Source organism: Brienomyrus brachyistius, chromosome 20, assembly GCF_023856365.1.
Source record: "Brienomyrus brachyistius isolate T26 chromosome 20, BBRACH_0.4, whole genome shotgun sequence".
Lineage (NCBI taxonomy): Eukaryota > Metazoa > Chordata > Actinopteri > Osteoglossiformes > Mormyridae > Brienomyrus > Brienomyrus brachyistius.
The window spans coordinates 10,348,615-10,363,573 of NC_064552.1; the positions used below are offsets into that span (position 1 = coordinate 10,348,615).

Genomic DNA, 14,959 nt, shown 5'->3' on the forward strand with positions numbered 1-14,959 from the left:
CGAAATTACATAACCTTAATATGTCATCTTCAAATGAGTGGGATTTTGGTCGGCCAACTTGAATTAATCCATGGCAAAATAAGATTAATATTTAACAATTTGTTCTTCAAATGAATAATTCAGTGGTCAGATTCAACACTAGAAATTCCAGGTCAGTGACTTAGCGAAAATCCCAGAAATGCATTAATCGGATACTTGCTCCTCAGGAGAGTGAAGTGATAAGAGGTATAATCAAGGTCCTTCAAGCTAACAACATTAGCGGCTGCATTGGGAGAAATCTATGCAGCAGTTTGTGCTCTGTTGTGAGGCTGAGAGGAACCAATCTCACTCTTCAGTGTAAGAGGAATTGAAGCCTTTAATGCAGCCATAACTATTCATTAAATTATACATTTTACCCCAACTTTGCACATCTCAGGCGAAAACTAAATGCATGTCATTTTATTCCAACACTAAATTTAAAATATTGAGCATTAAATTGTTCATTTGAGGAATTAATCTTGAAATAAGATTGTTTTTCTCATGGATTGTTATGAGCTTCATTTTCGTTATGCAACACGATTTTAAGTTACAACACTGCACGTATCCAGTTTCCGAGGTTGCGCAGTCCAAATACAGATTCATTAAATTCGCTTCGCTTTTGCATAAATCCCCCCAGCTTACGGCTTCCAAGAAGAAGCGCGCAGTGTGACAGCGGGGTGTGAATTGATGGGCTGCTTGTGGTGGGCAGGAGACCGCAAATGTTCTGGATGGCGGCATTAAAAAGCGATCCCGCTACTCGGCGGGGAAACCGGCCGTTTAATCGCCGAGCACGGCTGAAAGTTTTACGACCTCTCTCATTAAGGGACCCCCTGCTTTGGCCCGTCGCACCGTTTTCGTGACGTCACTCGCCACACTTGATTCTCTGCCATTTCATTCGTGGCCAGATGGGGGCGCAAGATCCGCAGGAAGCGGGAGAAATGCGGCTCGGACGCGTCAGGGGGACGCTGCTAAGCGGTAGACGGGCTAACGGTGCTCGCTTTATTTTTATTTTCTTCCTGACAAGCGAGATAAAGGCCTTGATACATGAGTGAAGGGACTTTATAGGATTGGCATTCGCAGTATTTTACCCCCCCGTTGTCACGGGAGCGGGGGGGATTACAGCGGCTGCCAGCACTGTCAACTGTTCAAGGCCCGTGGACACCTTAACCCAAATTCATTGCTATTATTGAACGAAATTTATTTGCTGAGGGAATCTAGGGCAACTTGTTCTGGTTACAATTATATTACAAACAGCAGAACATCCAAAATAATAATATTGCTGACAATAATGTGTCTGTGACAGCAATATAGGATGTCTAAATCTATGGTTAAAGCACATGAATGGTAAAATAAAATAAACTCATATGTACACCCAATGGATATTTTATTAGGTGCACCTGCTTGCAAACAGCCTTTTTGAAATGGTTCTGGAGCAAAATGTGTGTCCTGGTATTAGGTAGCTGCACTCATTGAAATGTACATGAGTGTATATTCAGTTTAAAATACATTTAAAATTTTCCCTTGTCATTTAGCGATTTAGATACCAAAAGCACTAGCAGATTTTTAAATCCACCATATAAACCATTGATATTTATGATCACAAGTATCCCGAAGAAGCAGATTAATGACAGTGAGCGTACACGGCAGCCAATAAAGGGTAATTACATCAGTATCGCGCGTTCACTGAGCGTGTTTAAGAAGCAGAATTCAGAGATGGCAGCTAAAAGCACGCGGTGATGCACAGGGTGGGTGTGGGAGTGTGGGTGGACCAGCACAGGGTGACCATCCAGCGGAGAGAGATACGCAGGCTGTTCCCTGGAGTCTGGGCTGGCACAGATACTGCTGCTGCAGCTGGCAAGGAGAACATGGGAAATCACATTGGGGGGGGCAAGGGGGGGGGGGCATTTGCAGGCACCCTGACCTGTCCTCGTTGCTGAAATGCTGAAGTTACTGTGGATGAACCGGTTCAGCATACAATACCACAGTCAAGGAGGTATACAGGGGCGGGGCCTCACCTGAAAGCTGATTGGCTCCTGAAGTGCCCCTCCTCTGTCATTCACTGATTTGAAACATATCATTGGCTTATGATAAAGCTAGCCTCCACTCTGCCGTGGTATGTGGCTTATGGTGCGATGCCGCTCCCAGCAGAGCCCCCTTTCCTGAATGTGAAAGGCGATGGACACACTAGGGTCGTCCGCAACCTTACCATTCATGGTCTTCAGAACTTATTTTGCTTGCTAAAGTAATGAGAAATACATGGAAATGTCCTAAGGTCACTGCACTCTGATGTAATACATTCACGTTGCATCTTATATGCATTTAACTTCATTCAGTTCCAGGCAAAAATATTAAGAAGTATTGAAAATCCGATTTATGCGCAGATGCTCCCATCTTGTGCTGCGAGGGCGAGCTAAGGGGCCCCTCCACGCTATGAGAGTGAGCTAAGGGGCCCCTCCACGCTATGAGAGCGAGCCAGGGGGCCCCTCCGCGCTATGAGAGCGAGCCAGGGGGCCCCTCCACGCTATGAGAGCGAGCCAGGGGCCCCTCCGCGCTATGAGAGTGAGCTAAGGGGCCCCTCCACGCTATGAGAGCGAGCTAGGGGCCCCTCCGCGCTATGAGAGTGAGCTAAGGGGCCCCTCCACGCTATGAGAGCGAGCTAGGGGGCCCCTCCGCGCTATGAGAGCGAGCCAGGGGGCCCCTCCGCGCTATGAGAGCGAGCCAGGGGGCCCCTCCACGCTATGAGAGCGAGCTAGGGGGCCCCTCCGCGCTATGAGAGCGAGCCAGGGGGCCCCTCCACGCTATGAGAGCGAGCCAGGGGGCCCCTCCACGCTATGAGAGCGAGCCAGGGGCCCCTCCGCGCTATGAGAGTGAGCTAAGGGGCCCCTCCACGCTATGAGAGCGAGCCAGGGGGCCCCTCCGCGCTATGAGAGTGAGCCAGGGGGCCCCTCCACGCTATGAGAGCGAGCCAGGGGGCCCCTCCACGCTATGAGAGCGAGCCAGGGGGCCCTCCACGCTATGAGAGTGAGCCAGGGGGCCCCTCCGCGCTATGAGAGCGAGCCAGGGGGCCCTCCACGCTATGAGAGTGAGCCAGGGGGCCCCTCCGCGCTATGAGAGCGAGCCAGGGGGCCCCTCCGCGCTATGAGAGTGAGCCAGGGGGCCCCTCCACGCTATGAGAGCGAGCCAGGGGGCCCCTCCACGCTATGAGAGCGAGCCAGGGGGCCCTCCACGCTATGAGAGTGAGCCAGGGGGCCCTCCACGCTATGAGAGTGAGCCAGGGGGCCCCTCCGCGCTATGAGAGCGAGCCAGGGGGCCCCTCCACGCTATGAGAGCGAGCCAGGGGGCCCCTCCACGCTATGAGAGCGAGCCAGGGGGCCCTCCACGCTATGAGAGTGAGCCAGGGGGCCCCTCCGCGCTATGAGAGTGAGCCAGGGGGCCCCTCCGCGCTATGAGAGTGAGCTAAGGGGCCCCTCCGCGCTATGAGAGTGAGCCAGGGGGCCCCTCCGCGCTATGAGAGCGAGCCAGGGGGCCCCTCCACGCTATGAGAGCGAGCCAGGGGGCCCCTCCGCGCTATGAGAGCGAGCTAAGGGGCCCCTCCACGCTATGAGAGCGAGCCAGGGGGCCCCTCCACGCTATGAGAGCGAGCCAGGGGGCCCCTCCGCGCTATGAGAGTGAGCTAAGGGGCCCCTCCACGCTATGAGAGTGAGCCAGGGGGCCCCTCCGCGCTATGAGAGCGAGCCAGGGGGCCCCTCCGCGCTATGAGAGCGAGCCAGGGGGCCCCTCCGCGCTATGAGAGCGAGCCGGGGGGCCCCTCCGCGCTATGAGAGTGAGCCAGGGGGCCCCTCCACGCTATGAGAGCGAGCCAGGGGGCCCCTCCACGCTATGAGAGCGAGCCGGGGGGCCCCACTGTGCCCCTCATTAAAGTCTTCTCTGCTCATCCTCGTCACTCACCTTCAGTTCATGCACATTACTATACTAGCAGGATCTCAGTGATAGGGCTTCTCCTTTTTATTGCTTAACCCCCCCGAGATACGACACCGAGATAAAGCCAATGAGAACGATAATAAATAAAAGCGGTTATATTACTCTTTCTTTCGCGTTTTCTTTTTAATGCCACATACAGATGCAGTAATGTACAATATATTATCACTGCATAGTTTACAGCAGGAAGAACTGGTATTTAATGCATATATATATATATATATATATACCCAAGTGTAATATGTCTAACGTTTTTGCACTTTTATGCATTTTTACAGGTATTTACACAAGTAATTTTAAATATTATTGAGTCATTATCTTAAGATGTGGAAATGTCTGTCATGCATGGGTGTTGTATATTCATTCAAATATCACAGAAGATGTGAATTTATGAAACGTATCGCTGTAATGTACTCTTTGTTCTTGTCTCTAATAAATGTCAGTTGAAGGCATTGGACTAATGTGGAATATTGAATTTATAGGGTAAGTATTTTACCATTTCTTATTTTCCTTTCCTTTCAGTTCTTTCAAGCACTTGATTGGGGGTTTGGAAGATGTCTCTAACAAAGGGTACGAGGATGCTGGCGCCAAGGCAAAGTAAGTTGCTGTGGATGAACATGCCAGCCGGTTAATTAAGCATACAATGGTACAATCAAGGATGTATAGAGGGGCGGAGCCACAGGGGCGCTGGCCCCAACTGAAAGCTGATTGGCTTCTGAAGTGCCTCTCCCCTGTCACTCACCGATTCAAAACATATCATTGGCTACTGATACTTAGCCCTCCCTGTTTGAATTATGCTCCCCAAATATGCTCCCTACCTTAAAAAAAAACCTACAAAAACCATTGAGTACAGTAAATTCAGATGCTTGGAAATTGCTAATAGTATAATCAATAGCAGATAATGATCATGTAGCATTGCAGACCCCGGCGGCCTGTGTGTTGGAAATAGAGGCTGCTTCATGTGCTGTGCACAGGGGAAGTCTCTCCGGCTAGGTGAACTGTAAGCCTGAGGTACACACCTCCATGAAAGAAGGGCTGAGACGAGTGTGGAAAAAGAGGCAGCAAAGCTTAGAGTAATCGGAGATGGGAGGGGGGCTTTACTGTCAGGGAACACCACCTCAATCCCTCCCCTGATCTCCCACTGCGAGCTCCCTTGCTACAGAAAGCCAAGCTTGGCCCGAGGGAGTCTCTGATTACAGGACTGCCCTTGAATGTCGGCAGATGAGACCCCTGACTTTGCTGGAACGCACTGAGCCCTGCGCAGAGATGGGTGTTTACCGCAGCTGGTCACAGCCTTAGAAAGGAGGCTCATTATCACACTGGCAAGAGCAGTTTACAAAACACAGTCATTAGAGCCATCTAATCTATCTGCGTGCGCAGCGTTGTTTCGACAGTCAGGAATATGCACTCAGTCAATTCTGCCTTTTCGGTTTCCATCAGAAAAGCACTGCAGATCCCACTCCTTCGATTAGGTTTCAGTCCGGAACTGGTCATTATAATCTCAGCAGAGCCACTTTCTAGTGTCCAGTTAGTTCTGCATTAACTGAGTTTTGGCGTCAGGGATCAGTTAGCTACCCCCCCCCCCAAATCAAAAACAGCAGTTTTATGCCCTAATGAAGCTCCTGCTGAATTGTCAGGCTTAAACGACACTCAGATGTCTTGTAAAACTAACTTGTTTTGGAAGTAGGACAATCTTTTAAAGAAAAAAAAAAACTTATCAGACATACTGGAATTACATTCATCGTTTACCCTTTGCTGCTACCTAACGGCTTCTTTACTGTACAATTCCAGTCAACCTGACTTAGACATTCAAACTGAGTTCCATTCCACCGTATTATAATACTGTATCTACTGTCTCTTAAACTCACTCCTGGTTTGAAAGTCAAATCACATCGATGGTTCTATGCAATAATATTCTTCAGACACTGACGAGTTCATTTCACACGATGAAAAAGACTATTGTAGTATGACACTGTTGGTTTTGTTATTAGTAATTAATTATAGGAGTCCAAGAACATGATGGCAGGTCATGACGAGAGATGAATGCACTTTGTAGAAATGATTCAGGGGCTCCGGTTGCCCTTCCTCGTTTCCTTTAAAAAGCTTGTCTACAGTGATTTTAGACTGTTTGACTCCATGTATATGTCCTAGTAGGAGAGTTTTATGTCAGAAAGTAAGGCTTATACCAGCAGTGTCTAACAGACAGTGTCATTTGTCTGAGCGAAAGGTAAAATCATGATACTATTTTGGGTTAATTTCAGTGTTGACGTCTGCTGCTGTGTTCCTGCTGTTATAAGTTTGCTTTTCCCTGAACCAAATTCCTCCCCAAAAAGTGTCAAATAACTGTTCCATGACATTGCTGAAGTACTTTAAATGATCCGTATATTTTACCCAGTGTGCAACACTGGGATCAATAGAATTTATGTTTTCATTGTTCCGTAAGGATTAATAATTTATCATTATACATTTAAGATATGATTTTTAAAAAAAATATCATTTATCAGTCCAAAGATAGATGGTTAGGTGCATTGGTATCCCCAGATTACCGTTAGTGTGCAGACGTGGAAATTTCAGGTCCAGAAAGTAAAAATCCAGACCAAAGTTTTGTTTCAACCAAACAGTTGAGCATAAAGAGTCAGTCACACGGCACTCAGCTGGGTGGTTGAAACAAAACCTGGGTCTGGATTTTTACTTTCTGGACCTGAAAATTCCACCTCTGTTAGTGTGTCAGTGTGTGCGACGGTCTCCTCTTATGTTCTTCCTGGGAAAGGCGCCCTCTACTGGCTAAGCGGTTATGACAGATGGATGAGCGATCTGCGCGCGCTTATACCTCGCATGCCCCCTCATGCAGCTAGCACGTGCAGCTCTTCGCTACAGCTTCTGTGCTCCATTAGTCAGAAATACAAACAATTAAACTGTGACTTTTTCTCTCAAAGCAGGGAATTACAGAAGACTTGAATACGATTTCCATCAGTGACTCTTCTATCTATACCTTCTTATATCTACTCTTTGATGTCTTCCTGACTTTCACTGCTTGTTTTAGTCAAAAGGACAAGATTCAGGAGATCAATGTATTAATATATTATAATTTTAATATATTAATATCATAATATTCTGAAATATAAATTAAAACCATTCAGAATTGGCATTGACCGTATTTGTGAAGTTTGAAATGAAATCGCCATGAAGCCGATTAAGTATTCACTTTTTGTACCTGTCTCCTGACTCTGTCTTTTCATTTTAATCTTTAGTCTAATCTTTGTCTTAATCTTCTAAATTGATAGTCTCGCTTCCTGTCATTAACATGCCATTGAACCACCACAGTGACTAGCTAAGTGCACAAATTCTCAGTATTGCTTATAATGTGCTGATGACTATGTATACTCGCAAGCTCAAACTGTTTATGAAGGTATAAGGGACCTTTTAGTCGGCAGATGGGCACCACGTACTGTGACGTCCTTCTAATTCTGAAATATCCTGATTTTTGAAAAATTCAGGACCAAAAAAAAAATCATCTTTTCTTAGAATTGGAAAAAAATACTATGCAGAAATAATTTTCTTTTTATGTGCTTTTAAAAGTAGGTTTTATTATAAGACCGTGTTACCTGTCATACAACTGGAACAGAGGTTTCCAATCGTGCTGTAGTTCACGTGCTCCATCTGCTGGTGGTTTAATGTATCGCAATAAATCATGTATTATTCACGAAATGATTATAGTAATGTCTCATGTAAGAATCACTGTAACAAATATGCCGCATACAAAAATAAAGGAAATGAATTAAATAATTAAACTTGAATTCAGGCAAAATAGTTTTATTATAATTTATTTTAGATTTATTATATGTCCAGGTCATTATTGTGATTTTTAGTGGTCCGTTTGAACATTGGTCTCAATTTTTTTGCAACCGGTTTGTTGTCATCAGCAACTGTTAGCTGCCATGACAAGCAGGCACTTGTGCCAAAATGAATTCACAAGGGGTGGTGTATTTAAATGTGTTGCCTAAGCAAACAGTGCACACTTAAATCTTTATGCAGTGAGCACTACTGGTAGAGGCAGGAGGAGGGGCAGGAGGGTCACAGCGGGTGGGGGGGGGGGAGATGTTGACATGTTGAATACAAACCATGAAAGACTGGGGGGGGGTTTGCACTAATGAGCTATGCCATGTTTACAGACTCGTCTGCCACGACGTGTATCCACTGAGTCTCCCAGCTTTCCGTCTTTACTAAGAGACGCGTCATTCATTACGCTTTGGGGTTTCTCTGTCGCCATAAACGGCGTGTTAAAAAAATAGGAAGCGCCATTTCTCGTCAACCTGCAGATGGAGAATGTGTCCTCTGCTGCAAAGCGAGTCAGCCGAAATACCTTCATTAAAACCAACATTTATAAGTCTTAGGATTTACGGCACGACATCCGCTATGCTCCCAGTGAAACATTCCAGCTATTCACCCCCCCAGCTACCTTTATGTAAACAGAGCCCTGAGACGGAGCATTTCATTCCCTTTTTAGGATCCTAACTGGTATGAACTGGTGCAAGACTGCAAGCAGCATTCATCCCACAATAACCAAATTTCCCTGAATCCACCCCAATAGACACATTCCGTCTGCCATGATCGCTATTGCACTCAAAGCCAATAAGAACTTTGGTGAGGAAAATTATCTGACTTTCAGATGTGTACTGATGGGCCGGCTGTGTATAGTTTTCATATCTGTATGCAGATGGGAAGCAAAGAAAAAAAAATCCGCCATCAGAAGTGAAATCCCTCACCTACCTGTTGAAAGGCAGCCTTTGAAAAGAAAGGTCGTGGGCTTTATTTTCTGTTTGCCTAATTTCCACTTGCAGCGAGGTAATGGTCCCCGAGAACTTATGTATGAGCTTATGTTAAGGTCAGGACACAGAGATGGGGCGCTGCTTTGTTTACACACGAGCTGTATTCCAGGCTCCCCCTGGGCACCGACTATCGGCGCCCGATGCCTCCCACAGGCGCCCACTGGTCCGTACATTGACCGATCTCTGGCCCCGGCGATCCGAACTGGTTGCCTGCGAAGCTGAGAGTTGATTTCCTCAGAAGTGTTAACGGAATCGACACGCAGCTGCGTGGGAGACCCTGCTATCGAGGGTGACTTTGGCTCATGCATGACTTATTTTGATATTGTCTGGCAGACCCCCCCGTACCATTCTGAGAGCAATTCTTCCTGCTATCTGCAAGTTACAGTGACTCTCGGTGGATGGAGCTGAAGACGCACCAATGCACTTGTAATTCACTCCTGTTACATATTTTTGATGCATCTCCTTGGTACAAGGGAACCAGCTTTTTGCCGTTACGTAATTCTTGTAATGTGACCAGCGTTAATTCATGGCTGGAGGTTTTCTTTTTATACTGGACGGAAATCATGCGGTGCGAGCCGTCAAAATGAGCGTGACACAATGAAACGTCCCCGTTAACTGAAGAAACACAATCTTATGAGGCAGTTATATAAAATGATAATTTTTATTCTCAGTCTGCCATTCAAGGGCTGGATTCTTTCTGACGGTCTGGGGCATACTGACAAGGTCAGGTATGTTTTCAACCAGAAAGAGGACGTTCTTCACTCTGGATTTGTTTCTATGCAAAGCCAAAACACGTTTGTTATTGATGCAGTTCCCCCAGAAGCCTGTAGAGGGAGCAAGGTTGGGATTGGCTGGAGGGTAGGATCCAAACCATACAATCCTGTTGTGTGGAGCTAAAGACGGCGCCCAGATCACTCACCTGAATGTCATTTTCCAAATAGCAATTAAATGTGTTTAGGATTTTAAGCGAATATTACTCAGACAGTCATAAAAATGAGTAGGAAATGTCTGCCTACTGAAATTACAGTCTCTTGGCGTTTTGATTCACTGCAGCTTGCAAAAATGGTCTGGCGCTTTAAGAAGTCGTAACCTGTGATAGAAGATTAGGTGGAAGATGTGGAAGAACGAAAGAGAGATTTTTTTGTAACTGTGATTCCCAGCCAAATCAGCCACAATAACAATCCAGGGGCATCTTTTAAAGTGGACCAAATGTATTAACAAGCACGTTTTTGTGGACACGATGTTTTCCCATGAAATTCAAATCACACATTTTCTCAAAAGGCCCCAAACCTTATGCGATCATCAGCAGCTAATACAGGTTTTCCGTTTACCTATCGTTTCGTTTTTTTAGACACTGTTTTGTAATAATATTCACCCTTCCGTCATTTTCACAGAAAGAACGTGCTGGATTTAGTGTGAAGCGACTGTGCACGAAGAAACTAAACCAGGCAATTGCTTTGGGATTAAAGGCCTGTCAACAAAATAGTGATCCACAGAAAAGCTGTGCAGCTGCTGATATACCAAACAGTGGAGGTTTTCCAAAAGGGTAACTGCACTGGTTCTAACAGACTGTTACTAATGTCTATTATTCTCATTGAAGATTGAGTTTGAAACTTATTTAGAATGCAGCTGTAATTTCAAGTCAGTCAGCTATCAAAACATAACTATATGAACATGATTTATTGTTACAATGCTGAAACACACACACACACACACACACACACACACACACACACATATATATATATATAATTAGCTGTTTGTATTGCCTGTTGGCGGCTATATTAGAGGGAAATTTAATCAACACCCCCCCCCCCCAAAAGAAAAAAAAAGGAATGGAACACTGAATATGTCATTAAATCTGTATTATGAGAGATACAGTGATCTGTAAGTCAATCACAGATGGGGTCTTAGCCTCTTCATTAATTAAGACTATGACACCTTGACATCATTTCGCTTGCTGTCATAGCCCTAACATCACCCCAAGCCAGTGTTTCCCAAATCCTCAGGGACCCACAGACAGTCCATGTTTTTGCTGGGAGTTGGGAGGGAGCATAAATGTGGACTGTCTGGCAGGGAGCTCGGAGGGAGCAAAAACATGGAGCGGCTGTGGGTCCCTGTGGACCGGATTTGGGAAACGCTGCCCTAAGCAGCTAAGGAGGAGAGACATTGGAGCTTGGGTGGATTTCCTGAATTGCCTGTGGCTGGAATTAACACGCCTTGCACTCTGTTTCCTTTAGGCCTTGTCTTGTAGAGTTAAAGCAGGATGAGCTGTTGCCCTCTGAATCACCACCTGGCCGACCGCTTCAGCTCCCTCTGAATTCAGTTTTTTTCCGTCCCTCTGCTGATGTTGACCAAGAGGGACCCAAACCGATTCTGCCGTTGCTGTTATCTATTGCAATTAAACATGCAGGGATCGCTAGAGCGGAAGATTTCAGGCGGGAGGTCTACAGCCACCTTGGGGCATGTGAAGCTGCGGTTTTAGAATTACAGCCTCTGATAGACGAATTTACTCAGGAAATCAACAACTATCATGCCAAAGTTTCATATTTATAAACTTCAGGGCAAATTTCTTTGATGTCATTAGCTGATGGATGCTGTGGTCATGTGTACCTTTACGGTCATACTTACCATGTCTTATAATTCATATCACACAATACACTGAATGCAATATATCTCTAGATAATGTCACCTGTGTTGGAAATTAAGTAGTGAATAGTAGCAAATGAGCTGCGATCGGACCCCGTGGCATTTCCGCCTAGAATCTTGTGCTGTACAGTAACTCTTGCCGCCCTCCTGCTGTCATCTTTTTGGGACTTGCTAGCAGAAAGCGAAAGCCCTGAAATTCTACACACGTATGTCTGTGCTTCAATGGAGGAGTCTGGCGCACTCAGTGGAAAAAATTCTATCGTATCTTGGATCAGCAACATGCCTTCCACGGGACGCGAGCCCCACCAATATCTGCCTGTCAACAAGCCATACATCTCACTGGTCATGTGACACTGTGCCCTGCTCCCTTTTTCCACTTAAGGAGTTGGAGTGCAGACAGGAAGTCAGGTGTCATCTCCCAGGGGACTAACTGGAGACTCTGGGATCATAAACAAACAGGAATAATAAAATTCCTGGGAAATAAAATGGCACGGTTTATGCAGACCGCTTCCCGATTTTGGTGACTTTAACGGCGCGTCGCATTTAGCAGAACCAGCGGGAATCTTTGGCTTGACAATAGAACAACTTGGCGGCCGTAGATTCAGGTGAAGAGTTTCCTGTCACATGTCTGCACTGTGCCACACTGGGCCTGGACGCTGCCTGTAAATTGCTTTTTGCCCCTTTTGGGAGGCCAGTGGTGTGACGCGATCATTCTCCAGCTGCTTGAAGAATGCCCGGCTTGTGAAACACGAAGCAGGTGCAGTGCATTCTTCACCGGAGTGTGGCCAGACGATAATGGTTTTGAACCCTGGACAAGGTAGAGTGCAGGTCCAATTAAGGCTTGGCTCCGTCGGGCGGCCCACTTCACGTGGCGTAAGTCGTTTCTCATAACCGGCTGAAGAGAATGAGTCAGCAGTGTTTCGGCTCAGTCCCGTCAAGCTCGTTAAGGCCGGCTACTGGGCAGGACGGCATCTCGCCTTGGCCAAGTCACCTTCATAGCCGAATCAGCCAACTTGGAGAGGCGTGATGGGAACACAGTCTGGTGTCAGTTTCTCCAGAGCAGCCAAGGCGCTCGCGGGGGGGGGGGGGGTTAAGTGGCATCCTGTTTGGTCTGGACGGTGCAAGGGCAGTCTTCCAGAGTTGTACCTTTTACGCAGATACCAGTTTGCCTTCCGCTTCTTTGTTCGTCTGTTCTTTATGTCCCTGAGAGGACACCCCTCCTGCCACACCCCTCTGCTGTGGTGCCAACTAAAGCACCGTCACAAAAGCCCCCACCTACTAATCTAATCTCGGAGACACTCCGAACGCAGATGTAAGGGTGATAATTACATAGGCAGGGGAAAGATGAGGCAGGTGTGGCAGCGATGATACAGCCTGCAGTAACAGTAAGTGGATAATTAAACTGCGTCTTGGCTGGCATCCTCTTTCAAGGAGTGTAATGGGGCAGAATTGTCCCTTAAACGCTCTCGTGTGTGAAATCATATGTGCATCACGTTAATGGTCCTGCCCAGCAGCTGAAATGCATATGAAAGGTAAAGCATTCATTTTTAATGTAAACCAAACAGATCGCCATGCCCGGCTCTTCAGGGTAGCCTGATCCTTTCTGGATAAGTGGTTTTTAAGACGGAAGAATGTTTCTTTTGTTACAGAAGATTCTACTTTCGCGTACGGGAAAGAGACTCCAGTAGGTGATTTAGCGATGTTGCTGGAGGGAAAAGAAAGAAAGAAATGAAGTGCGTTGAACAGGTAGTTTGCACACAAGGCCTTTTTTGCAGTGCGTCCTTCGAGGTGTGTAGCTATGCTAACAAGGTCGCCCAGATGCTAAAAATATCTGTGGGTTCAGCTGGGCAGTATTTGTTGAGATGGGGGGGGCGCGGGGAGTGGGAGGGGGGGTGCCTTCCAGGGAAACACTCGTGCTTGTATTTTGGTAGTGAGGCTAACCCCATGCACTGCAAAACCTCAGGCTGACATCAGACCCACTCAAAGAGCTCTGGAGGACCCAGCTGGCCCCGGGGGGGACTTGGACCTTAGCTGCCGACGGAATGCAACGCTGATTTGCCGCTTTCAGTTGCTCTTAGCTCAATCTCAAGGGGTTCTGCTTCGGAAACCTGGAAAGCCCCACTGGGTGGGCTTTTGACGAAGGGGTTTGGAAAGCTCTCTGTTACACCTTGCAAGAGGAAAGCAATGGCTGTCAAAATGTAAAGTGCAGAAGGCATAGCTGTTGCACCTTCATCGAGGAGATAAGATCTAAACTTTCACATTGGAGAGTGACCATATAAACACAGACCTTGCCGTGCTGTGACTTGGGCACTATACGGACCTGTCCCAGTGGACCAGTGCACACGTTTACGCTATTACTCTTCGACCAGTGAGAGCGAAAGGGGGGAGATGCATGAGATGGTTACCGAGAAGGTGCGGAAGAAGAAAGAGCAGCTGGACAACCAGCCCTCCCCCTTCCTAACCTTGTCCCTCCATATCAATTACTTTGTCCACACTTCTAAGAAGTTCCCTTTTCTCCACCTGACAAAATGCAGGTACGAAGCGGAGAATGCCTTCTTCTCCAACCTGAAGCTTGTCGACTTCAACATCATCGACACTTTAGGAGTGGGAGGCTTCGGCCGGGTGGAACTGGTAAGATATTTCATTCTCTCCCTCTGTGTGCCTGCCTGCTGTGTAATGCATTGCCAAACCCTTAGGGTCCTCGAACACTTACTCGGAAAGGTGTCATGATGTCAACTTAATGATCAGCACTGGAGCATTTAATGTAAAAATGGAGGCTTTAATAGAAGCATTTTAAGTCTTTTTGGGTGCAATTTCTTGCAACCTAATTTTAAATGCCATACCGGAAAAAGCTGCCTTTGTCTTGTGCACTGGTCTGCAGTCAAATAAAAGCTATTACCTTATTGCATTTAATATAGGGTAAATATTTTTTTGTGCTTTAGCTATCTTGACATAAAAACGTGGTGTGTCTAGACTCCTTGAAAATTACATAGCCAAGGGGCTACTGTAGCATTTAGTAACAGAAATTAAGCTTCCTGTTAAAAACTTGAGCTACTTCATAGTTGACTGAAATAATTATGGTGATATTTAACTATAGGAAATTGAAAAAATAACTTTATTAAAAAAACAGTAAGGACGGAGTATTCATTGAATGAGATGTTATATTACAGGTTAAAATGATGTATTATAACTTGTGCGGATTAGTTTTGTTCGTCTTGTTTTCCCAAAGTAATACCCTGGTCCAGTTCCAGGTTAAATCTATTTGGGGGTAAGTTTCCACGTAGTAAGCAAGGGCAGCAATGCTAATCCAGCTGTGTGATTTCTTTGGGGTTTATATTGTACGTTGCTCTTTAAACCCCCAATGTTTCTTTTTCTAAATAAAGGTTTTAGCATTCGTCCATAAACTAAAACCTAAAATCCTGAGACTCTGATCTCTTAACATTTATCCAAAAGCGATTTTTTTTAAAAAAAAAGACTCCTTCAAG

At 46.2% G+C, this 14,959-nt stretch overlaps 1 protein-coding gene across 4 annotated transcripts in view; it reads left to right on the plus strand.

Moving 5' to 3' along the window:
• prkg1b (protein kinase cGMP-dependent 1b) overlaps nucleotides 1-14,959 on the plus strand; it is a 105,856-nt gene that overhangs the window by 84,640 nt on the left and 6,257 nt on the right. For 3 of the 4 annotated variants that reach the window (XM_048987484.1, XM_048987483.1, XM_048987485.1), the window contains 2 exons: nucleotides 4,519-4,593; nucleotides 14,009-14,105. In XM_048987484.1, coding sequence (XP_048843441.1) covers nucleotides 4,519-4,593; nucleotides 14,009-14,105 — 172 coding nt within the window. Of the gene's footprint in view, nucleotides 1-4,518; nucleotides 4,594-13,393; nucleotides 13,887-14,008; nucleotides 14,106-14,959 lie in introns of those variants that run through there. The other variant, XM_048987486.1, reaches the window with a different exon arrangement.